The sequence below is a fragment of the Anolis sagrei genome, chromosome 1 (genome assembly GCF_037176765.1).
Source record: "Anolis sagrei isolate rAnoSag1 chromosome 1, rAnoSag1.mat, whole genome shotgun sequence".
Taxonomy (NCBI): Eukaryota; Metazoa; Chordata; class Lepidosauria; order Squamata; family Dactyloidae; genus Anolis; species Anolis sagrei.
Genome location: NC_090021.1, coordinates 36,060,707 through 36,085,789, shown reverse-complemented (window position 1 = coordinate 36,085,789; position 25,083 = coordinate 36,060,707). Strand labels below are relative to the sequence as shown.

At 39.6% G+C, this 25,083-nt stretch overlaps 1 protein-coding gene across 1 annotated transcript in view; it reads right to left on the bottom strand.

Moving 5' to 3' along the window:
• The window catches only part of RRP15 (ribosomal RNA processing 15 homolog), a 37,240-nt gene extending 15,672 nt beyond the window's left edge, over nt 1–21,568 (bottom strand). The window contains exons 1-4 of the mRNA XM_060754254.2: nt 21,444–21,568; nt 16,901–17,169; nt 12,517–12,614; nt 9,961–10,162 (exon numbers count right to left, since the gene is read on the bottom strand). Of these exons, the coding sequence (XP_060610237.2) occupies nt 9,961–10,162; nt 12,517–12,614; nt 16,901–17,169; nt 21,444–21,483 (609 nt within the window). The 5' untranslated portion in view covers nt 21,484–21,568. The remainder of the gene's footprint in view (nt 1–9,960; nt 10,163–12,516; nt 12,615–16,900; nt 17,170–21,443) is intronic.
• Between the last annotated feature and the right edge of the window lie 3,515 nt (nt 21,569–25,083).

Sequence of the window (25,083 nt, the reverse complement as noted above, 5' to 3'; positions counted from 1 at the left end):
ATATTTTCAAGCTTAATTAAGGACTGTAGAAAGTGTTTTCTGCAACAAATGCAAGGAGAACCATGTTTTTCATGTAAATATTTAACTTTCATTTCTACACTAAAGTAAGGTTCCATACTACTGTCTGTCAACTGGCTGATATGCATACTGCTTTTCACTACTTGGAATTTTATTGCCTGGCAGCCAGAAGTAAAAATGTAATAAGATCTTTATGCAGTAAGTTATAATAAGATCCAGTACAAATATTTAACACGGCAAATTCAGGTTTCATATCCATTTTTAAATGATGTCAGTTTAGTATTTTGTCCTTTCTTTAACTACAATTAGTCCTAACAAGAACTATAGTTAGTAAAAGAGGGATCTGAGGGCTTAGCAAAGATTTTTCTTTCTTATTCTTTTGCATTTATTCCAAGAATTCTCCACCTTTTTCTCCCTGGAAAGAGTTGTCCAATAACCTTCTCAGTTACAGCCACTCCAAAGAAAAGGAAAATTACACACATGTTGAAGGTTCATATATGTCAGACCTGCATAACCTGTAGCCCCCCAGGTCTTTTGGACTTCAGTTCCCAGAATTCCTGATCACTGGACAAGCTGGCCAGGCCATCTAGGAGTTGGAGTCCCAAACACGTGGAGGGTTACGGGTTGTGCTGGCCTAATCTATGTCTTTCTCCATAACATGAAGCTATAGACCGTCATATTTGCCAATCGTTTTAAGAATTAGAACATACTAAAAGTGTTCTACCCTGTATCATTTAACAGGCTGTGTGTTTCCTTGATATTAAAGTAATTTGATACTAGAAATCAGGAAAGAAAAATTAGCAATCACCTATTCAGGCAATGTCATCAGTGTAAACCAATTTGGTATCAGAAAAAAATAACTAACTAGTCAAGTCTAGGGCTGGGCTTGTAAGTCATAACACAACTGGTAAGTCACCACCAGCAGCAATAAGATCTACCAACCGGTCAGGATGAGCACCCGATTCTCAGCCCAGCTCACTGTTTACCTAAGCAGTTTGAAAACAGCTTAGAGATGTAAGTAGAGAAATTAGGTACTGCTAAAAAGTGGGGGAGGTATTTTATGACAGCATAAAAGAAAAAGACCAGAAAATATCAAGGACCAAAATGAAGGAAGAAGTCCTGATGGCTCTTTGTCATGGAGGATGGAGTGACAGACTCTCCTGTGGCTGGATTTGAGTACAACCTCCAAAGACGCCGAAAGCTGGACGTCAGCACAACATAACTCCTTTCTGTCTGTTCTGTCCTGTCTGTCCAAATGGCATTGAATGTTTGCCGTGTATGTGTACTGTGATCTGCCCTGAGTCCCCTTGGGGAGATAGGGTGGAATAGAAATAAAGTGTTATAATAATAATAATAATAATAAGAAGAAGAAGAAGAAGAAGAAGAAGAAGATTTCACTAGATCCTGTATAAATGATTTGGTAAAGTGACAATAGTCTCCAACAATTAGACTAATGGAAGACCTGAATGTTTCAGACCACTGGTCTTGCCATTTTTCCATCCGCAATGGGGAAAAAAACTTGAGAGAAAGAAATAGTTTCAAAACAACCATGGTCATAAGAATTAAAACTTCTAGTTTGATGTCGAGGGAAAATTCCAGGTAGAATATTACTATTCATCTTCTACAGTTCAATAAAGCAGTATTAATGGGATTAGCTATTTTTGAAGCCTGTACATAATGCACCAACAAGATCAAAAGATCTGTATCACAAACTGTTCTACAGCACCCCTCCCTGTACCTTGTCATATGTTGCTTTGTTAAGAACTAGATTAGCAAGAATATTTGTGTGTGTGTGGGGGGGGGGGGGGGGGAGGGGGTGTTAAGGTAACAACCAGAACTTCCCTTAAAAATATTGTAACTTAAGTGCTGGTTGTTAATTTAGGTTTGTAATACATGTGCACACACACATACATACACACACACACACACCACACACACACATACATGCAAATCATTTGGTAGTTGATATGTCACTCATGTTGTTCTGGTGACATATTTGTACTATGTAATCCTGCTTTCCAGACTACTAAGTCAATTCCAAGTATCACCATAGGTCATATATTCTAAGATCAGTGGGGGAGTTCAACATGCAAATATTAGTGCTTATAGCAGAGATGAACATGTATTAGAAATTTACTTGAAAGTATGTGGTTTCCACATTTGCAAATTAATTACTTGGGCATTTCTGGTTCACTCACACTCCCCAAAAAAATAAAACATGGAGTATTGGTTGGGAGCCCCCCCCCCCCCCCCCCCAGCACCTGCTCTGAGATTGGAGTGAAGAGAGGGACCATGGAGGCGGTTCCATCTTGCCTGCAGTGTCATCAGTTGGGAGCCCCCCCCCCCCCCAGAGCCAACTGCTGCTCTGAGATCAAGGTGGAGAGGGGGGCCATGGGGGCAGTTCCATGTTGCCTCGAGTGTCATCAGTTGGGAGACACCCCCCCCCCTTCCAGGACCATTAATATTGTGCTATATAATATATTGTATTTACAAAGCACTTGTAAGCCGCTCTGAGTCCCCTTCGGAGTGAGAAGGGAGGCATATAAATGTCGTATGTATGTATATGTATATATATATATTTCTCTCTTTGTATATATACCCTAATTGAACTGTGGGGCTGGAGGCAAATGGCTAGTAACAGAGACTTAGAAGATCTGCTTCAGTGTTTTACAGTGGGGTCTAGCCTTTGGAAATCAACAAAAAATGATACAGTGGGGAAGGGGACAATATCACCTGGGAAAGTTCAGAATGTCAGATCGCTGACTTACCCACTAGGTCAGATATTCCTTAATCCTGAACTACACATATATATGTGACAAAGGTACAGAAATATATTAAACTGTCTTAAGATGCAAGAGGATGTACTTCAGTGAATGTGTGAAAAATTCAGGGTTTCAATAAAGAGGACTCTCTTGGTATCTGACCTTAGTTGAAAAGGCATAAAAAGGAAAGTATATTTGGGCCACCAACATGATAATTTACATTGGCTCATGTTCAGCCTGCCCTATTATTTCCTTTGCCAAGTGCTTGCACACTCCTCCACTCTCAAAGAATCTCTAGCTCCCATCTCTACTCTCCCAGAAGCTGGGATCTTAGAACTCCATGAGCGCCGTCTCCAGGACAGGGCTGATATTTCTGGCAAGCCAGCCTTATGCTATTAAGACAAAATATTTCATATTACACACACTTTCTCTATATACGGGATGAGAAGCATAACTGGAATGAAAAGGTGAAGTAAGAATTACATTTCTACCTCTGATGCCACGCTTAAGAAAACTGGGATTATATTCTTTGAGAATATTGAATGTTCAAAGTCTCCCAGTGCTCATCATTACCCCACCCTAAATAGCATTACTCAAATGATTTCAGCATTCTCTTCCTAGGAGGCTTTCCAGATAAGAGAAATGGGAAAAGGGAGAGACCACAAGATCCTAACCAGAAACAAGCACTGTGTACCTTGAGGAGGATGTTACAGAAGTTGGCAGGTTCAGAAAGGATTAAGAAATACTCTGATGACCCATTAATGATATGAAAGGCAAAGCCCATGGATCCAATTCAAAAGTATAATTACTCCCATCTGAGCACATGAAACATGCAGGACAGGCTAGAGTTGTTAAGCAGAATAAATCAGTATTTAAAGAATAGACTATAGAGCCACAATGCAGCAGTCAGGAAGGCGAGTGATGCAGAAATGCACTCCCCTAGTAACCAGAATGGTAGGACTAGATCTATGAATGCATCAACTGTGTGTATTGGGGCTTTATTTTATTTGTGTGTATTGGGGCCGGGGGTGTGGTTAACAGAGAGGAATCTCTTCCTTTCTGGTTTTCTATTTTAGGATGCAAGTTACTGAAGCATAGGATAGATAAGTTGAGATCCTCTGGATTTAGCTGAATTCTAACTGCAATTATACATAGCCAAAACAGTTGTTGATGACAGGTACAGTCCAACAATATTTGAAGAGCCATGGCCTATCCATCCCTGCTATAGAATATACTGCATTATCAGAGGAATGGTGTATTTCAAACATCATAACTTTTCATCATCTCATTCTGCAGCAAATGGCTTCAGACCAGATCAATTTGGGGGACCCCAGGTGTGGTTAGATTACAGCTCCAACCATTCTTCACCATTGATTAGGTTGATTATGGTCCCTGGAAGATACAGGTCAACAAAATCTGGAAGTCATGCTTTATTGCTAAACAGCTGAAGAATCTGGGTGATATTTGAAGAATTTATAGCACAGCAAACTCAAGTCAGAACATGAACATTGCATTTGAAACACTTTTCCGTAGCATTACAGACTACTCCCTTAAAATTTCCTGGGCATAATGTAGAGGTGATGCCATACCAGAGATAAGAATAATATGGCCTATAAGCTGCACATGCTCCATCCTGCTGCCCAACTATTTCTGTAGACCATAGATCACTCAGTATATCCCTAAAAATATTTTCAATAATACAACGGAATTATCTCCAGAATCAGATATTTTTAATGCAAGGTGCTGCTCATCCTACATCTTTCTGAAGTATACTTGTAGTTTAACTTTTGAAAAATAACACCATCCAGGAGAGTCTAAGGCTCATGAGTCATGGGCACAGAACATTGGCCCCAAATTCCCAGAACTTGTCCTAGTGTTTCAAAATCTCAATTTGTGAAAGCTTATACCAGAATTATACCAGGAACCCCCGGTGGCACAGTGGGTTAAACTGCTGAGCTGCTGAACTTGCTTACCGAAAGGTTGCAGGTTCGAATCTGGGAAGCGGCGTGAGCTCCTGCTGTTAGGTCCAGCTTCTAGACAGAACTGCCCCATCCATCCTAACATTTAGGAAACGGGTGAAGACGTGGCTGTGGAGTCAGGCCTTCGAGGAATGAGACAACACCATAGGACTCTGGATGGAAGTGGATATAGATCCATCTTATTAGGACGACTGACCACTGTAGTTTTATATTTAGTGTTTTTAAAGTTGTTTTGTAATTTGTGATATATGATATTTTAATGAATGTATATGTTTTTATGGCTGTAAACCGGGCTGAGTCCCTCGACGAGGTTGAGAAGCTCGGTATACAAAACTGTGAAATAAATAAATAAATTCTATTACCTTAGCAGTTTGAAAACATGCAAATGTGAGTAGATCAATAGGTACCGCTCCAGTGGGAAGGTAACAGCGCTCCATTCAGTCATACTGGCCACATGACCTTGGAGGTGCCTATGGACAACACTGGGTCTTCGCCTTAGAAATGGAGATGAGCACCAACGGACACAACCGAACTTAATGTCAGAGGAAAACCTTTACCTCTACCAGAATGGGGAACATGTAGTATGTAGAAGGCCCCAATTTTGTAGCTTTCAAAGCCTTCCCCCAAACACTTAAAATACAAGTAAAATGTACCAAATTGTAAGTGTCAATATTCCATATTCACAGGGGAGGAATGATCAGTTTTTATCCCATGGCTTTTACAATCTGCCTCAGATTCCAGGAAACTCATGGGTCATGATGAAATGAAGTATTTCTTTTCTCCCTCATCATAGCTCTTCTAAACGTGACATTTCTTTTTGCTGCCATTTGCATTTACAGTCTATTGAACCTGGACTTTTAGGGTAGTGCGAAATGAAGACATTCTGCTGATGGCATGGTAAGTTCCAACATGAGAGGGAGTGTAGATTGCTAGTATAAGTGCTATCCACAAAATAAGGTACTAGTTGGCTGTACCTTATTCTGTGGATAACACTTATGCTAGCAATCCTATACTGAAACAGATTATTAGACTGCACATGGAAGATAGTGGCTTCATTCCTGTTTCTGCTCAAACATACTTTTTCATTTACTGACCATACTTTTTAGGTATTGAACTTAAAAAATAGAGAAAGATTAAGCAAGTTGAAAGCAGCTGTGAAACTTAAGATATGTATGTTCTTAAGCATCCCACGTTAAACAAAAATGCAAGGTGGCTCTGAATAGAAAAAAACAGACAATTCTGGTATCAGTTCTACTTGATCTCTATGGCAATAGGGGAGACCGCCTTTTCATAAGATCTCCCTGGAGGCCAATTCCCAATCTATGGCCACAATCCAACTTTATAAAACTTTCCCCATATCAGCACATTACAGCAATATCTCTCAAATGAAAAATAATTTACCCTGGGAGGTATTCACATGAATTTTATCTTCCATAGTTCAACTCAAAGATTGCTATATTAACTACTTCTCCAATAAACATTGCAGTAAACTTAAAAGCATTATCTCATTATGGATTTTACTATGAACATTCCAGGAAGACGAGCATGAATAGTCAGAACACCTGGGGAAAGAAGGCTTCAGTTCATGTATACATAATACAGTGCAAATTCTGGTTTTTTCACTTATTATAGTGAACTGATTCTATATTTACCAAATCAGTTGATTTGGCTTTCATTTAATTCAATAATATATTTTGCAAGCTATGAACATATTTCAATACAATTCATGTCTCCTGTGACCTACTATAATTAACTATGAGAAAGCTGCCTATACATAAATGTAAGGTTTTTCTATGAGATTTTTGTGTTTAGAAATGAAGCTCCTTTCTGATGCTGAACCCCTTGATTTTTAAATTAAATTTATTTTAATAAACTAAAAATGAAGTAGAGGAGCAGAACTAAATCAGTCTTGATATACAGCAATGCAGTAAAAGCCCCAAAAAGGGTTGACTGAAATGAATAGTGGCTAATGGGCTGGGTTTAAAAAGTTGTAGCAACCAAAAGATAGGAAAGGTGGTGAATATCCACAATAATCTTGATCAACCTTCTTTAAACTGATGCATCTTCCTCCATGTTTTGGACTGCAATTCTCAGAAATCCCCTACTGGCGGCCTGATTCAAGAAGATGCCATCTCACACACATGAAGTGCACAAAGTTGGAGAAAGATCAAATAGGACTTTTCAGAAAGGGCAAAGATTGATTGAGGTGTGAAAAAGCTAAGATCAAGGACTTTGTGCCACCTACAGGTAAACCTTTCCTCTGACATTAAGTCTAGTAGTGTCCAACTCGGGGGGGGGGGGGTGCTCATCTCCATTTCTAAGCCGAAGTGATGGCTCCAAGGTCATGTTGCCAGCATTACTCCATGGAGCACCGTTACCTTCACGCAGAAGCAGTACTTATTGATTTACTCAACTTGCATGTTTTCAAACTGCTAGGTTGGCAGAAGCTGGACCTAACAGCGGGAGCTCACCCCACTCCCTGGATTCAAACAGCCAACATTTCGGTCAGCAAATTCAGCAGCTTAGCTGTTTAACCTGCTGCACCACTAGGGGCCCTTGTGCCACCTAGCCATCTAAGTTTATAATATTATTTAACTGAGGCAAAAAGTAAGCTGGCAAAATGGATTTTTCGAGTATATCTACAGAAGGAGGAAATAAACAGTTTTAATTTTGCAAGGAGTTTATGTCAGTTGCTCATTCATTGGCTCATTCGTCCTCTTGTCTTGTGGCAAAAATCACCTCACAAATATACATAGTTGTTATTATTATTATTATTATTATTATTATTATATTTATATACCGCCCTATCTCCCCAAAGGGACTCAGAGTGGTTTACAGACAAAAGTAACAAAGTGGCAAACATCATTGCTAAAACAAACAAACAGCAAACAATAACACAACTGGACCGGTGGCTTGGTAGAGGGCCATGACAGGGCCCTCCTGGGCCCCTTGGTGATTTGGCAGCCTCAAGGAGAGTCATAGCAGGGTCCTCTTGGGCCTTTTGGTGCCATGGTGGCCTAAATATAACACACTTAAATATGCTAGCACATACATAACACCTAAATATAATAGCAGTTTGTGCTTCACCCATTTAATCTGGAGGGAGGGAGATGAAAAATGAAAATCTAAACTTTATCAGAAAGTATGTTTGGTTCTCATTCTGTGGTGCTCCAAGTTGAAGACTAAAGGATATCAAGCCCCTTATGTAACACAAACATTTTAGCATAACAATGGCACTTTGTTAAAATTCTGCCATTACCAGACTGGCAACATCCCTTCTTATTTCCATACTGCCCCAGGCTGGCCATCCTAGACAGCCTTACAGATTTTCAGCAGGACTAGATGGCAGCCAAATAACTAAGTTTGACCACAATGCTGGCTATGCAAATTGCCTGTAAGTCGTTTTTTAGTTTATGCATATGAATGAATAATTATTCTGAACAGCAGCATTTCTAGTAAGGAATTCCTATTATAGTACTATTATTATCATAATCTTTCTGCCTTTGAAATCAAGCAAAGTGGACAAATTTTAGAAAAAATGGAACACTTGGAGACAGTCTAAGTTATTCTTATTAGCCAATGAATTTTTAAAATACTTTAATCGTACACTTGAGTGAAATTCAGAGGCTCTTCATGCCACGGAGTGTTTCGGCATGCTTCCCAAAAGCACACTAAACAAAGAACACATGACAAACTGTTGTCTCCCAACTGATTAAAGTATTTCTTGCTGGCACAAGAAAGCTCTTAGTTAACTCCAATGGCTTGGGGCCAAGAGAAGTATTCCACCCACCACTGAGTACAAAGTTCAAGCATGAATGCAAATATGCATTATAAACATGCAGCTTCTGAAATTCTAGATTCTCAAACCCTGGGTCCTGCTCTCTTTAGAATCCTCCTGATCCAACATCTTTTGTCCTCACATGACTTTTTAAAACAGACATTTCTCTTGGCAAGGATTGTCAGCAACCATTCTACAACTAGCCCAAAACAGGTAATGAGAAGAAAAATAGATCCATACAGCTTTTAACAAAAACAAATGAAGCACCGCAGACAGAGCCTCCACCCAAATCAAGGCAGTGTAACCAATTATTTTTCTGGGGTCAGCCCCAAAATCATGCTATCCAGAATTCCACCAAAGACAACAGTAAGTGCCAGGTGGGTAAGTGCCAAATGAGGCGGAGGAAAGATCAAGTTTCAGAGGACAATTACTGTACCAACTTGTCATTTCAATTTCGTGCAGTTTGATCTTCCTGCTCAGAGTATCAGCAGTCCTAATGGACTGAATCAATGTATCAGCACTAAAGTACCCATAATCAGAGAAGTGATAACACACATCCATGATAGGTAGGACATTTCGATAATGTGAAACCACATTTTGCATGAGTTGCCTACATTTGAATGTTAAGACAAGCCAGGATTGTGGTAACAAACGACATGCTGGTGCACATTAACAAATAATCTGTATTTGGTTCATATTATATTTTTTTCTGAAGCCAATCTCAACTATAGTTTGTTTTTGCTTATGGAACTGTTTTATCTTGTCAAGTTTCGAGAGAGACATTCAGATGTCACAATAACTGGTGGACAAAGGATACATGACTTGTTCAGTCCCTCCTGTTTGCAGAAAGTGTCAAGTAGAAGGGAATGCTAGTATATTGTCTTTTCAATTTTGTGCAGTTTGATCTTCCTGCTCAGGATATCAGCAGTCTTATTGGACTGAATCAATGTGTCAGTACTAAACTAGGATTGCCCAGAATACCAAACGTGTCTGAATACATAAGGCTTGAATTTGAGCTTGCTGGTAAACTTTAATCCTAGACCATTTAACCAGAAGCGAAGTAAAATCATACTTTAATGCTTGCTTATGAACAGCCATAGTTGGAGTGCACTCTCACACTGGAGTTCTTAAATTACTGCTGACTGGAGGTTCAAATCTCTCTTGGTGGCTTAATACCAGTTCATACAATGCTTCCAATGAGTTTGCACCTTATATTGAAAGACAATTGTTCCAAGTGGTGTCTCATGTGCTCCACACATACATTTGACCAAGCACACTTAGGACTGTTCCATCATGTGAACCCAAAATCTCTTATTTATAACCGCAATGAATTTTTGTACCCTGGGAGTCAAATAATGTGGAAATGCAAACCGAATTGCTGACTTTGCCAAGAGAGAAAATTGCTCCAAGAAGCATTACCTACCTGGTTGCTTTTTATGGACTTCTTGGCAACATTTTGCTCTGTTTCTGTGCCTTCCATTCCTCTCAGCACATCAATGAAGTCTCTTTTTGAAACTGACGAGATCAATTTAGCCCGCTTTCTCTCAGAACTCCCTGCTTCTTTCATCTTCTCATCAACATTTTTTTGATGCTTCCGGACTGCATTGAATAACTGAACAACTCCCCTGAAGATCAAAGTGAGATATAGGTACACATGCATCACTACAGGAACAGTATTACTGGAGTCATTCTTCAGACACAACGCACTGCAGATACAAGGGTGGAAAGAATAATACTAAAGGTGTGACTACTGTAATTTTATAAAGAAGTGCTAGAGTATTGTGGCTTAAAATGAATGTTTACTAACATGTTTAAGAGGAAAGCAATCTCAATGTGGCTTCCAAAAGTTTACATACATAAAGTTGTTTTTTTTTTCATGTCAGGAGCGGCTTGAGAAACTGCAAGTCGCTTCTGGTGTGAGAGAATTGGCCGTCTGCAAAGACATTGCCCAGGGGATGCCTTGATGTTTTGATGTTTTACTATCCTTGTGGGAGGTTTCTCTCATGTCCCCACATGGGGAGCTGGAGCTGACAGCAGGAGCTCAACCCGCTCTCCCTGGATTCGAACTGCTGACTTGTCAGCCAGCAATCCTATTGGCACAAGGGTTTAATTAAAATAAAAGTATGTTACTGTAGCTGAAAGCAGTCCTTCAATTGTCATTATTATATCAAACCTGATACAATTAAACTATGTTCTTTGTATCCGACTAAAGCCCAAGGAACATTGTGTATAGCCCTCAACCTCAAACAGAAAATAAAAGAATTCTGACTCACAATTTGTGACAGGTTAATAAATAAAAGAGTCCTTTAATGTAGTGTAAGTAATACATTCAGTTTTAAAAGACATTCCAGCGGGAATGTTGATACTGTGGTTTTATACTATGAGGCACCTAATTTAAAATCATCAAGATCTGAGTATCATGAACTTCAGTTTTGTCTTCCCCCTGTTGGCCAGCTCTTCAGACCAGCACCACATATAAATAAATAAACAAAAGAAAACAGCCTGCTCTCACACTGCAGAATTTGAATGCTTATAGGATATGGCTTCAGTAAACAGCACCAACAGGGCATACACAAATACCACTGGATAATTGTGCAATTTTGTGTCTATGCTAGTAGCTTGCCAGGTGTGTTTGATATTTTTCTCAAACACACAGGGAGCATTTATTCTTACTGCGTCAAAACACACAAAATCAGAGAAGGAAGGACTCCATAGACTCCAGTCTGTCAAACATTCCTTTTAATAAAGTGCTGTATACAAACATGTGGGTATGCAACTTGAAGCCGTATGACACTGACTCATTAATTTCATCCATTGTATTGTTCTTTTTATTCCATTAATTTTAACAGGATTACTATAAGGAATTCTAATATTTCAGTAAACACGCATGGACAAACACAACATATGTTGAACTAACAAGTTCCACCTTGGTAACTGTTCCATCTGTGAAATTACACTCTATTGTAGCTGCTCCATGCTGGTGTGTCTATTATTTACATTATTATTTACAATATTTCTATACTGCTTTTCTCACTCCTAGGGGGACTCAAAGCGGTTTATACACCAGTTTCTCAAACTATGCTCCTTCAGATGTTTTAGACTTCAGCTCCATAATTCTTAACAGCTGCTAAACTGGCTGGCATTTCTGGGAGCTGAAGTCCAAAACACCTGGAGGAGCACAGTTTGAGAAACACTGTTCTACACAATCATAGACTTAAATATACCACCATATAGAAAAAAATAAATACCAACTGCTTTTATGAGCCACATTATCTATGGAGGTGGGGATTAAATCTCCCTCCATGTGAGGCTGGACTAGAACTCCCAACTGACCTGGGCAGCAAAGTCAAGGGGGAGGAATGTTTGGCACTGTATTGCAATATCTGGAGGGCCACACAATTCCCATTTTTGATTGATATGGCCCACTAAAACCGAAAATGTTGGCACAAGGTTGCAGCGCATAGCAGAAGACTCAGCACACCCACTTAAGGAAAGTTCAGAGGCAAGTTTATTAAGCACCCTCTCTGAGGTTGGATGTCAACAAAAGCCCACTGATAGGATCAAGAGAATGTACTGGTTATATGCTGGACGACGGCCATGCAGTACTACACTAGGTTAATGCAAGACAGTAATCTGACCACAAGAACAGCCAGCTTTGGCGAGTGAACTATACAGAATTACAAAGAGAGGTGGAAATGATTGATCTGTATATTTTTTAAAACATTGAATTAACAAAATGATGAGCTAAGTCTCAGAACTCCTGCTGGGTGAACACTTAACACATTATATTCTTGTCCAGATTTTATGCTTTCATAAGACTTCTGAAATCTTTTGTTGAACTTGATACTGTATGAGACAGGACCAAGAATAAATCATTTGACTCCCACGAGTCACTTCTTAAGAGTTTGATTTGATTAGAAGCAGATTACTCGGGCATGCCTTTAGATCTGTTTTCAAAAGCACAAACACGCAGTCTTACCTCGTGGCAATTCTCTGAAGGTTTCTCTCCATTTCTCTGTCTTTGGCAACATCTGGCTTCACTCTGCACATCATTTCCCACTCCCGCTTTTTATCTAGCTGCATCATAAATATTGTTACGTGAAAGCATATTGGGCATTTTAAAAATGCAGCATATTTATATAGAATGCTTCTTAAGAGAGTAAAGTTGATAAATCATGCAGGATAGAATTAGGAAAGGATGGAAAGAATATACCTATGCTTTAAAATTATATTTCTGTAGTTTAAGCATAATGTCTGAAGGTCAAAATGGGCTCACCAGTGAATCTTTCCAACTGTATTAGTAACACAGTCCTTCAAACTAGTTTCTTAAACTTGGATACAAAAGTCTGCCAGGCACAGAAACAGTACTTCCTTTACTCGAGATTGAGCTGCCCACCTTGAAAAGAAATCCTTTTGAGCAAAGAACTCCCCATTTATTCAACAGCATGACACTTAGTTCAAGACAAGTTAATTAGTTCTGTACTCTCTTATGGGTTTAAGGCCCGTCGCAAACTAGGTTCCTGCTGGAGAAACCCTTGCTAGCAAGTCCCTGACGTCATGAGCCTGCGCTTCTCTCCCCGCCCCTTTCTCCACCCCTTTCTCTTTGCGAGCGTGGTTTTTCCTTTGCTAGGGCAGCATTGCCCGCATTTTCTCTCAGTTGAATTCTGCCAACTGAGAGAGTACGCTGGCAATGCTGCCCTAGCAAAGGAAAAACCACTCTCGCACGGAGAAAGGGGCGGAGAAAGGGGCGGGGAGAGAGGCGGAGTCTCGTGACGTCAGGGACATGCTAGCAAGGTTTTCTCTCGCAGGAACAGAGTTTGCGACGAGCCTTATAAAGGTATGTAATGCTTGATATATGGCAACTACACTTATAGGATATTGTCACCTGTATTCTGCATTGCTTATTTTAGTACTAGCCCTGCATTACCCTCCAAGGCAAAGCAATCAGGAATTACAATCCTTGGGCTCTATATCTTGACACGCTTTCATAATGTTTAGTCTCTCCTGATTGGATTATTCTTGCACTGGAAGTATTTCCAAGTCTTGAAACTTGTAATCACCTCAAATAAACCACTGCCAGGTTATCCATACTTTTTCTTTGTCATTTTTAAACAAATGATAAGATCAGAATGCTAGATTACATATAGTATCCAAGGAAATTATATTGCTGGACCTAAAAAGGGGGACCCTGTTTCATGTCCTAGGTATTACCAGTCACCTTGCTTTTGATACTGGCAAACATAAAATGTACTGAGTACTTAAGTTCTCAGGATGCTATGATTTTTCTTCCCAATGGGGTGATCTGTTGTGGTAAGTCATAGCAGGACCAATTGTGTGTGTGTTGAAGAAAAACTTTATGGTGTTAATTATTATTTGCAGCTGGGAATGTAGGTCAACCAGCAAGATTGTGCCACACCCAATGGTGTATATCTATATGGGTTTTCTGTGTATGAGTGTAGGTGAAGGAGAGCTTTTTCTCTGAGGAGATCTATGGTCAAAGCTTTGCTCTGGGGAGCAACATGGAGAAGCTACTCTGAAGGAGGCTATGGTGGAATAGCTATTTACTCAAGATTTATTTTTGCTCTCTCATTTGATTTAAAATGAAGATGACTTTTTGTGTTACTTATAATGACTATGTAAGTTTCTTGCACTGATTGATTTTTGTATGCATCATTATAAGTTTATGTTTCAACTCTGCTGAGTAAAGATTTTTCTGATCATTTTTACTCTGGTCTGTGAGTCTTTTTGCATTTGGACTTTGGGTGCTGGGTAAAATCCGCTGCTGTGCAACATGATCTAGGATTTATAATAGGTTGTTTATACAATACCACTCCCTTATCCATGTATTTGATATCAATGGGGGATTGAAAAAATATCCCCACCACCACATCTGTAGGTCATTTGTGCAATTCTATGGTATGCTTCTGGTCCTTATATAGGCAAAATAGAGTTTCTTATTATCCATGGCTTCAGGTATACAGGGGAATATTAGAATGCATCCCATGAATACCAAAGTTGCACTGTGTGTGTGTATGTGTCTGTCTGTCTATCTATCTATCTATCTATCTATCTATCTATCTATCTATCTATATAAACTATATAGATCTAAAACCAAGTTAGGCTACTTCCAAGGGTCTATGACCATTTTCTATTATTCCCAGGGCTACCATGGGCAATATGACTCTTTCCAGCAAAGTTAGTGGCTTTTCAAAATCTGTTTGGGACTGTTGCTATCTGAGAATTTTCTTCAAACTTGACATTCTTGATGCTCAACATCTATTTAGAAATCCAACCTCATAGCCTGCTTAATTTCCTATGTGTATATTGATATTTCTGAATTTAAAAAAATACTGAAACTTGTTGAACTGCTTTTCTTTTCTGTGCTATATGAATCTATCATTATTCCCATTATTAGTCTAGTATGAAATGTTCTGGTGTACTAGTAAAGCTCAGGGACACATTTATTGCTAATGTGCTATAGAATTTTATGCTTTAATATATTGTGTCTTAATTGGCTTGACTCATTGTGCGCATTATGTTTATTTAGTTTAACCTCGGTTTTAGTTGTATATAAGTTATGTTGCATTTCTTTTATTTCATGTTTTGCCTTGATTGTTATTTATTTGTTTTGGGGTATTGAATGTTTGCCATTTTTGTTGTTTTTGTAAACCACCCTAAGTCCCTTCAGGGAGAGAGAAAGTATTATTATTATTATTATTATTATTATTATTATTATTATTATTACTTTGTTAATTGAAAAACACTTATAAGCTTTTCAGATGTAAACCAGAAGTGTATGGAAGTTAATTACTAATTTTGAAAACTCATTAGAGCCACTGCACCTTGCTTTAGATAAGGATGGATGATCCTGGAGGGTATAAGCAGCAGAAGTTGTTAAACTGTTGATGTCCAAAAATGGCAAGTGTCCCATGAGCGACTTCTTATGGATATCAAGTTGCTAAAGTTGTGTGCTTGCATGTTACATGAATGCTTCAATTAACAAAGTAAGCATACTCCTGGATATTACAATTTTAACAGAAAACTTTGTTCCAAAGAAGGAAATAACATGGAAAGAATGGAGATAGGCTTCTCTACTAAAACAAACAAAACACAGCAGCCCTTTTTCACAATCCTCCCAGTCCCGATGTTCTAAAAACCTCCCGCTACAAAGAAGATGAGGAGGAAAAAGTAGGCTGGGGGAGTATAACAAGGTTTCTAAACAGAGTTATGCCTGCCCACATAAAGTAAATGAATTGATCTTTGATTTGCAAGTTTATATTCAACAAGGGGGAGGAGGTAGGTTCCTTATCAGAGTATATGGGTACAATTCCAAAGTAGATATCTCAGGGACTGCCCATTTCAGGCACTATGTTGGGTTGCTTTTTAAAACAGGAAGGACATTTTCCATTTTAAACCCTATCAAGGTATTAGGGGCAGCCACTGTTATAAGTTTTCTTACCTATGTGTATTAATCCTTGAGTATATTGAACTTTGAGTTTGACAGATTATATGTAGATGAACATTAGATATTTAGGGGAGGACCATCTGTAGTGAGTTAATTTATTTTATTTTGACAATAAAACCAAGACATTTTATGTCCTTATCAACAGCCACTAAATACACAAACACAGGCTTGTCTTTCAGTATGTTTAACAAGATAGATTTTCATCTTTTGTAAACCAGCTGAATAACACATGAAACATATCTGGATCCTCATAAACACAATGTAATATTACATTTTTTTGCAGAATTATTTTTCCCTATTTTTATCACTGCAGCTACAGTACTATGAAATCCATGTGTTTGTGGCCATTCTCTGGCCTTGGATCAAACCCCACTGTTTCAGCTTGGCAATTTGTTGTAAGTGCACCTACCAGTGAAAAAAATAGTTTACAAACCATCAGTGCACCACCAATTATTGGTACCCTACAATAACACTTGGAATTAACATCTCCAAGTGTTACGCTGAACATATTGGAAATATCTAAACATCCTTACTGGCTAACTTCAGTATGAGGTTATTCCATGCTAGTTCAAATTATAGTATCATTACAGAGAAATGCTTACAATATAGTAGCTGACTAATGAGTACACAATGGGTCTCAATCATGTAACACAATTATTGTCACACCCAGTGCGAGCTAAGCAATTCAAACTGGTTGTAACCCATCACAATTCTAATCAATTAGCAGTGATGCTATTAGAAGTAAAGAATAAACAGAAAAGGAGAGCAGCTCTCTTTTACTGAATGAACTAATGTACTAATGAACTCTCTTTTACTGAATGAACTAGGTGTAGCTATGTCTATAATACTGATAAGTGTTTGGTGAAAATACTTATAAGTATTACACCTGCGTCCTTACCTGTCTCTGTCTTTCCAGCCTCTCTTGTTTTTCCTTTTGCCGTTCTGTATCCCGTTTCTTGTTCTTAACCAATATGGTGGCCTTACTCTTGGGAACCTTTTTGTTAAGCACTTTAGCCATGGCATCGGCCCAGCCACCATTTTCAGTGTCTTTGGAATCTGCTGCCTTTTGAATTTCAGAGTCCAGAATTGCAGGCTCATCTTCATCATCACCTTCCAGATCTTCCCCTCCAGATGTAAAGCTGTCCTCTGGAAGATCTGAGCCTGAGTCTGAGAGAAAGACAGTAAGTTTAGTTCCTTTCTATTTACACTGCACCCTTAGCCAAAGAAAACCTATCTTAACTTAATGGGAGAGTTACTACAATTCAATGGCTTGTCATCCTTTCTTCCATAAGAAATGTCATGTGCAGCAAAGTATCAACTGAAGGAAGGTATCAAGATACATTTTGTGCAAGTATTTTTTCCCAGAACAAAGGGTGTAAAAGATATGATGAAAAATGAACAAAGTTCACTCATTTATTACAGAAAGTTTACAGTAAATGCATCTCATCTTACAAAGAAATATTTCTGGCTTTAAGAGGAGATTAAAACTGCAACACTGACATCTAGTGTTGAAATCACAAAAGTAAGGTGGATTGAAAAGAGCAGGCTGACAGTCTAACACAGGCATGGGCAAACTTCAGCCCTCCGGGTCTTTTGGACTTCAACTCCCACAATTCCAAACACTGAATTGTGGGGGTTGAAGTGCAAACACCTGGAGGGCTGAAGTTTGCCCATGCCTGGTCTAACATGTAAATGGCAATTGCACCATTGATCCAATTTGACCAAAGTTGATTTTGGTGGCTAATTCCAGTGGGTTTTTTTTAAAATCACTGAAGACATTCTTGGTTTCAGTCTGTTGAAACCATTATTCCTGTGCTGGTACTTCTCACAGGCATAAAAATATCAGTTATTATATACATGGGATTCATGAGATTTAGCTATGTGTATTAGCTGGGTTAAGGACAGACAAGAAAATAACACTGCTCCAACCTTTTGAAAGACAGATACATTTTCTAACGAACCATAGTTTCTGAAAGCCACACAATAAGGTAAAACAACCAAGGTACCTATCAATTGATGAATTTCAATTTTCAATGGAATGAAGAAAAATGGTAACAGTATGAAGTTTAATAAGGCCACTAATGTTTTCCAACAGTAATTTTGTGTGAAATCCATCCCTCGCTCCCAGTGTATACATCTTTAATAGTTTATAATTTGGGATTTTTCTTCCCCAAAATGTATGTACATCACTAGGAAGATGAAAGATTCTAACAAGCTGAGCATCCAGGTTACCTAAAGGATCGCCTTCTCCCATACAATCAACCTCACACACTTTGATCTTCTGGAGGGCGTCTGCTCCAACCAGCCAGAACTGGACTGGCAACCACCACAGAGTTTTCCAGTGGCCACCCCAAGGCTGTGGAACAACCTGCTGGCAGAGCTCGAACAACTAAATCAACTGTTGGAATTTAAGACACAAGTGAAGACCTTTCTCTTCCAGCAGGCCTACACAGACAGTCTTTAAACATAAATATGAATTTTAATGCCTATCTTTTGTTTAACCACTGTTTGTTTTAATATGTATTTCATAGAGATACATTTTGATATGTAACTTTTGTGGAGGTACATTTTAGTGAGTGTATTTGTAGTGTTTTTGCGGTGTTTAATTGTTTTCTAATTTAAGGTCGGGCGGTGGGCTTCTCACAGTTCCACCACCCTTACAAGCATGGCTAGCGGGAACAAGAGAAAGCGCCCTCTTGTTGGTGGCCCCCCAGCTCTGGAATGCTCTCCCGAAAGAAATCAGGCAGGCACCCTCTCTAGCTAACGCTTGGAAAGAATTAAAAACCTGGATGTGGAAGCTGGCCCCCCAGCTCTGGAATTTCGAAAACGGTTGACTACTTTTAATATGATAGTGGTCTTTTAGCCTTGCCCATACCTATTGGTTTTAACTGGTCTTATCTCTGAAATATGTTTTAAACCCAGTACAATTTTTAACATGTGTGTTTTTTTAATTTTTTGTTTATGATTATGGGTTATGTATCATCTTTTTGGCTTTTGCTTATGTATGTATTGCAATCTGATTTTATTGTGAGCCACCCGAGTCCTTGTGAAAAGAGGGCGGGATATAAATAAAGTTTATATCCCAGCTCAGAAGCTCCAACTCAGAAGCTCCAGCTGGTTCAGACAGCTCAGAAGCTCCAGCTAGTACAAAGATTGGCAGCCAGGCTGCTGACAGGGATGGGCTATATAGAGATTATATGACCTCCCCTTCCTGAAGCAGCTTCACTGGTTGCCTGTTTGTTTCCAGGCCCAATTCAAAGTGCAGTTTATTACCTATAAAGCTCTACATGGTTCAGGTCCTGCCTATTTACATGGCCACATCTTCCTGTATAAACCTATTTGAGCCTTACGATTGGCTGGGGAGTCAGTGAGAGGGTCTTCTCAATTGTGACCCCTCGACTCTAGAATGCCCTCCCCAGTGAGATTAGACAGGCATCCACCCTAATGGCATTCAGGGGAGACTTGAAGACCTGGTTATTTAAACAGGCTTTTGACAGCGATTAGTCAACCTCTAGGGTACGGATTTATGGTAACAAGCACCTTTTAGTTTATAAGAACAACTGTGTTTTATCTCAATGCTCATACATTTTATTGTTAATTTTCAATTTGATTGTGTTGCATTGTATGTTTTATATTGATTGATGTGTTATTAATATGTATCCCATTTTCTGCATTTTATTGTACTGTACTTATTGTATTATTCATGCTGTAAGCTATCCTGAGTCCCCTGGGGAGAGGGGGCGGGATATAAATAAATGTTGTTGTTGTTATTATTATGCAACCCAACTTGAGCCATGAGAAGAGGCAGGTAAGAAATAAAATGATGATGATTATCCTTTACTTGAAGTTCCTGGAACAAGATGTGTTTTGGATGTCATTTTTAAAAAAAAATGAACACCGCACCTGCATATATCATAGAATCAGAGAGTTGGAAGAGAACTTGTGGGTCATCCAGTCCAACCCCCTGCCAAGAAGCAGAAAAATCGAGCACCCCCAACAGATGGCCATCCAGGCTCTGTTTAAAAGCCTCCAAAGAAGGAGCCTCCACCACACTCCGGGGCAGAGAGTTCCACTGCTGAACAGCTCTCACAGTCAGGATATTCTTCCTCATGTTCAGGTGGAATCTCCTTTCCTGTAGTTTGAAGCCATTGTTCTGCATCCTAGTTTCCAGGACAGCAGTAAACAAACTTTCTCCCTCCTTCCTATGACTTCCCCTTACATGGCCATCATTCCTCCTCTCAGCCTTCTCTTCTGCAGGCTAAACATGCCCAGCTCTTTGAGCCATTCCTCACAGGGCTTGTTCTCCAGACCCTGGATCATCTTGGTTGCCCTCCTCTGGACATATTCCAGCTTGTCAACATCTCCCTTAAATTGTGGTGCCCAGAATTGGACACAGTATTCTACATGTGGTCTGGCTAAGGCAGAATAAAGGGGTAGCATGATTTTCTTGGATCTAGACACTATACTATTGATGCAGACCAAAACCCCATTGGCTTTTTCTCTCGCTGCACGACATTGTTGACTCATGTTTAATTTGTTGTCCACGAGGACTCTAAGATCTTTTCCACACATACTTCTCTCAAGCCACGCGTCCCCCATTCTGTATCCTTACATTTCATTTTTTTTCTGCCTAAGTGGAGTATCTTGCATTTCTCCCTGTTGAATTTCATTTTGTTAGTTTTGGCCCATCTCTCTAATCCAGTGGTTCTCAAAACTCTGGGTCCCCAGATGTTTTGGCCTTCAACTCCCAGAAATCCTAACAGCTGGCAATCTGGCTAGGATTTCTGGGGGTTGTAGGCCAAAACACCTGGGGACCCACAGGTTGAGAACCGCTGCTCTAATCTGTTAAGATCGTTTTGAATTCTGCTCCTGTCTTCTGGAGTATTTGCTATCCCTCCCAATTTGGTGTCGTCTGAAAACTTGATGATATGTACACAATGAGACATCTTGGAAGATAGGACCGAAGCCTATATATTATGAAATTTTCTTATGGTTCACATACAGTTTATATACATAGCCTGAAGGTAATTTTATGCATAATTATTTTATTAATATTGTGCATGAAATGAAAGTTTGTATAGTTTGTCAAACTGCAGGAATTCTACAGTGTAGAGGAGGCCTGGGCCAACGTGGGCCCTCCCTCCAGGTGTTTTGGACTTCAACTCCCACAATTTGGACTTGTGGGACTTGTGGGTGTTTTGGACTTCAACTCCCACAATTCCTAACAGCCGGTAGGCTGTTAGGAATTGTGGGAGTTGAAGTCCAAAACACCTGGAGGGAGGGCCCACGTTGGCCCAGGCCTCATCTACACCGTACAGCTTTCAGGACTCCATATCCCTGAATCATGGCAAATGAAGGGGCGTCAGCGTGGAATAATTCCACCGTGTGGATGCCTTTGAGTGAAAAGCGAAGCCACGCTCCCCCACAGACTCTTTACGTACCGAAATCGAGGGCTCCGTCTGCTGTCAACGCGGCTTCCATGGCCACCCTCTTTCCTTCCTTCCTTCTCTCCGGTCCCACATGGGCCGCTGACCCTTTCTGGAGGATCTCGCGAGAAACTTCCTCCTTCTCCTTCTCCTCCACCCGGAGGTCTCGCGCGAGGCTGTCTTCTCGCGAGACTTCTATAGACTGAGTCAAGGAGTTCTTGCCAGATTTGTTCTGATTGGCTCTGAGGCTGGGAAGTTGAGAAAAGTTTGGTTTTTTTTTTCTTATTGGTTTGTGATGATATTGGTTTTCCTTTGTGTCAGTACTAACAAACTATTTTTTTTACAGTTGTATGTTTGACATAAATGATTTTTTTTTGGTTTTGCATTCCAGCACACAGAATTCTCCCAATTCTCTCTTGCTATATAACACTAGTATATTATACTGTAATTAGCTATTTTATTATAGCAACTTAGAATTCTTTCATATTACTTAATGACATAAATGATTTGTAAATGTGTATTTTGTAGACTGCATTTACATTGTGAAGAGAGGGGGCCCAGGAAGACAGTTTCATCTTGTCTCATGTGTTATGCTATATATGCAGTCATGCCGGCCACATGACCTTGGAGGTGTCCACAGACACCGCTGGCTCTTTGGCTTAGAAATGGAGATGAGCACCACACCCTGGAGTCAGACATGACTGGACTTAATGTCAGGGGACTACCTTTACCTTTTATATATATAAAAATGCTCTGTGCATAATGAGTACCTTAAAAACAAAAGAACTAATGAACGAAATCACACCAAATTTGGCAACAAAACGTCTCACAACACAAGGAGTGACCATCACTCAAAAATTATGGTTTTGTCATTTGGGAGTTGTAGTTGCTGAGATTTATAGTTCACCTACAGTCAAAGAGCATTCTGAGCTCCATCAATGATGGAATTGAACCAAACATGGCGCAGAGAACTCCCATGACCAACAGAACACACTGGAAGGGTTTGGTGGGCATTGACCTTGAGTTTGGGAGTTGTAGCTCACCTACATTCAGAGAGCACTGTGGACTCAAACAATGATGGATCTGGATCAAACTTGGCACAAGCACTCAATACGCCCAAATATGAACACAGATGGAGTTTGGGGAAAATAGACCTTGACATTTGGGAGTTGTAGTCACTGGGATTCACAGTTCACTTACAATCAAATAGCAGTCTGAACCTCACAAACGACAGAATCGGGGCAGACTTCCCACACAGAACCTCCACGACCAACAGAAAATACTTAAGGCCATGCAGTCCAATTCTCTTCACCAGGGCAAGAAAACATAATCAAAGTCCTCCTGACAAAGAGCCATCCAGCCATAGATACATACAGATAGATAGATAGATATGATTCACACACAGAGAGATATAATATCATAGATTTGAAAGGGACTCTTACAGAAGGACAATGATATGTTGCATGTTCCAGGGTGGGCAAACACTCTCCACATCAACACTGACAAAGAAACAGCAAGAAATACTGTTTACCCACAAGCATAAAGAAATTACATATATTAGAAACCAACATCTTCTCATTACTTTATTTTCCAGACTGGGCCACAGCAACGTGTGGCAGGGGACAGCTAGTATTATATATATATATATATATATATATATATATATATATATATATACACACACACATACACACACACACACTCATAGAATCATAGATTCTATAATGTAATACACTATAATGTAATACAATATAATACTAATACTACTACTAATATGTGATTCCGGCCATGAAAGCCTTTGACAGCACATGGTTATCATTCATCTTTATGACTGGATAGCAATTGGCGTATGTTCTGTATCACAAAAACTAGAGTGAATAGGGGGAAATTGGTTCCATTTTAGGAATCAGCAGATCAAATATATACCCAGAAACAAGTCTATTGTTTGAGACACCAAATGTGTGTTGACCAGTGTTATCTACCACAAAATAGCAGTCATAATTCCAAGTGCAGTGTTATTCATTATTTGGTATCCATGGTTTTACTTATTCATAGTGTAAAATAATTATTCCCTTGGAAGTGAGCTTACCTAGGCCCTCCAATTTTATTTAATGGTATGCTTCCAGACCAAGTATAATCATTCTTTCATATCTACCGCTTCAACTATCCTTGTTACAGAACATGGCTTGAAAGTTTTCCAAAAACGAAATGGCAAAAAGCAAATCCTGATTTTGCCATTTTATGTAATGGATGCCATTTTACTACTCAATTATCTATAATGGAACTCCATGTTGGTATCCAAGGCGGGTCCTGGAACCAAAAGCCCATCAGAAACCAAAGGTTTGCCATGGTAAAGGTAAAGATTTCCCCTGACATTAAGTCTAGTTGTGTCCAACTCTTGAGGGGTGGTGCTCATCTCCATTTCTATGCCGAAGACCCGGTGCTGTCCGTAGACACCTCCAAGGTCATGTGACCAGCATGACCGCATGGAGCACCATTAAAAGTAATTTTATTTCCAAGGAAATTATGAATCAGTTATAATCAAGCTGCAAGTTGCTTCTGGCATGGAGTGTCGTTACTTTCACTCAGAAGTGGTACCTATTGATCTACTCACATTTGCATGTTTTTAAACTGCTAGGTTGGGAGAAGCTGTGGCTAACAGCAGGAGCTCACTTGGCTCCCCAGGTTCAACCTGCCAACCTTTTGGTCAGCAAGTTCAGCAACTCAGTGGTTTAACCTGCTGCGCCACCAGCGAGCCTAAGGCTCTGCCATAGAGTCAAAATATAATGTTAGCTATTATCTGCAATGTCAGGTACCCATATATGTGTGTCTTGGAATGTGTCCCACATGGGTACAGAGGTCATACTGTAGTAGCACAGGTTTATATGTTGCCTTTAATTCCACACCAGGAGAAAAGGAAGATATCAAATAAGTGTAATCTTCTGGGGAAACTGTAAAATTGCTACCAAAGTCTCGGTTTGCTGCCTTCCAGTCAGCCATTTCTCTCTCTGTAGAAAATTATTCCACCACCCTTCCCACAAATACAAAGGACCATATGATCCTGGGAGTAATCCATTAAAATGCACAGCAATGATGAGCAGTGCTGGAGTCTCTCCCTTTTGTTCCTGGGTTCTACCATTCTTTCCAAAACTGCCCTTCCAGAGATCTGAACTGACCTCTTGCGGGTCAGTTGAACTGACCTTTTTAATGTAATTTTGATGATGTTTCTTGTTGTTTATGTTTTGGTTTTATTTTGATGTAATATGTTGTCCAGGCTTGGCCCCATATAAGCCGCTCCGAGTCCCCATTGGAGAGATGGTGACGGGGTATAAATAAAAATTATTATTATTATTGTATTGTCGAAGGCTTTCATGGCCGGAATCACTCAGTTCTTGTGGGTTTTTTCGGGCTATATGGCCATGTTCTAGAGGCATTTCTCCTGACGTTTCGCCTGCATCTATGGCAAGCATCCTCAGAGGTAGTGAGGTGACCTCACTACCTCTGAGGATGCTTGCCATAGATGCAGGCGAAACGTCAGGAGAAATGCCTCTAGAACATGGCCATATAGCCCGAAAAAACCCACAAGAATTATTATTATTGTTATTATTGTTATTATTATTATTATTGCAGAACATGAAGTTATCCAAGGACAGTA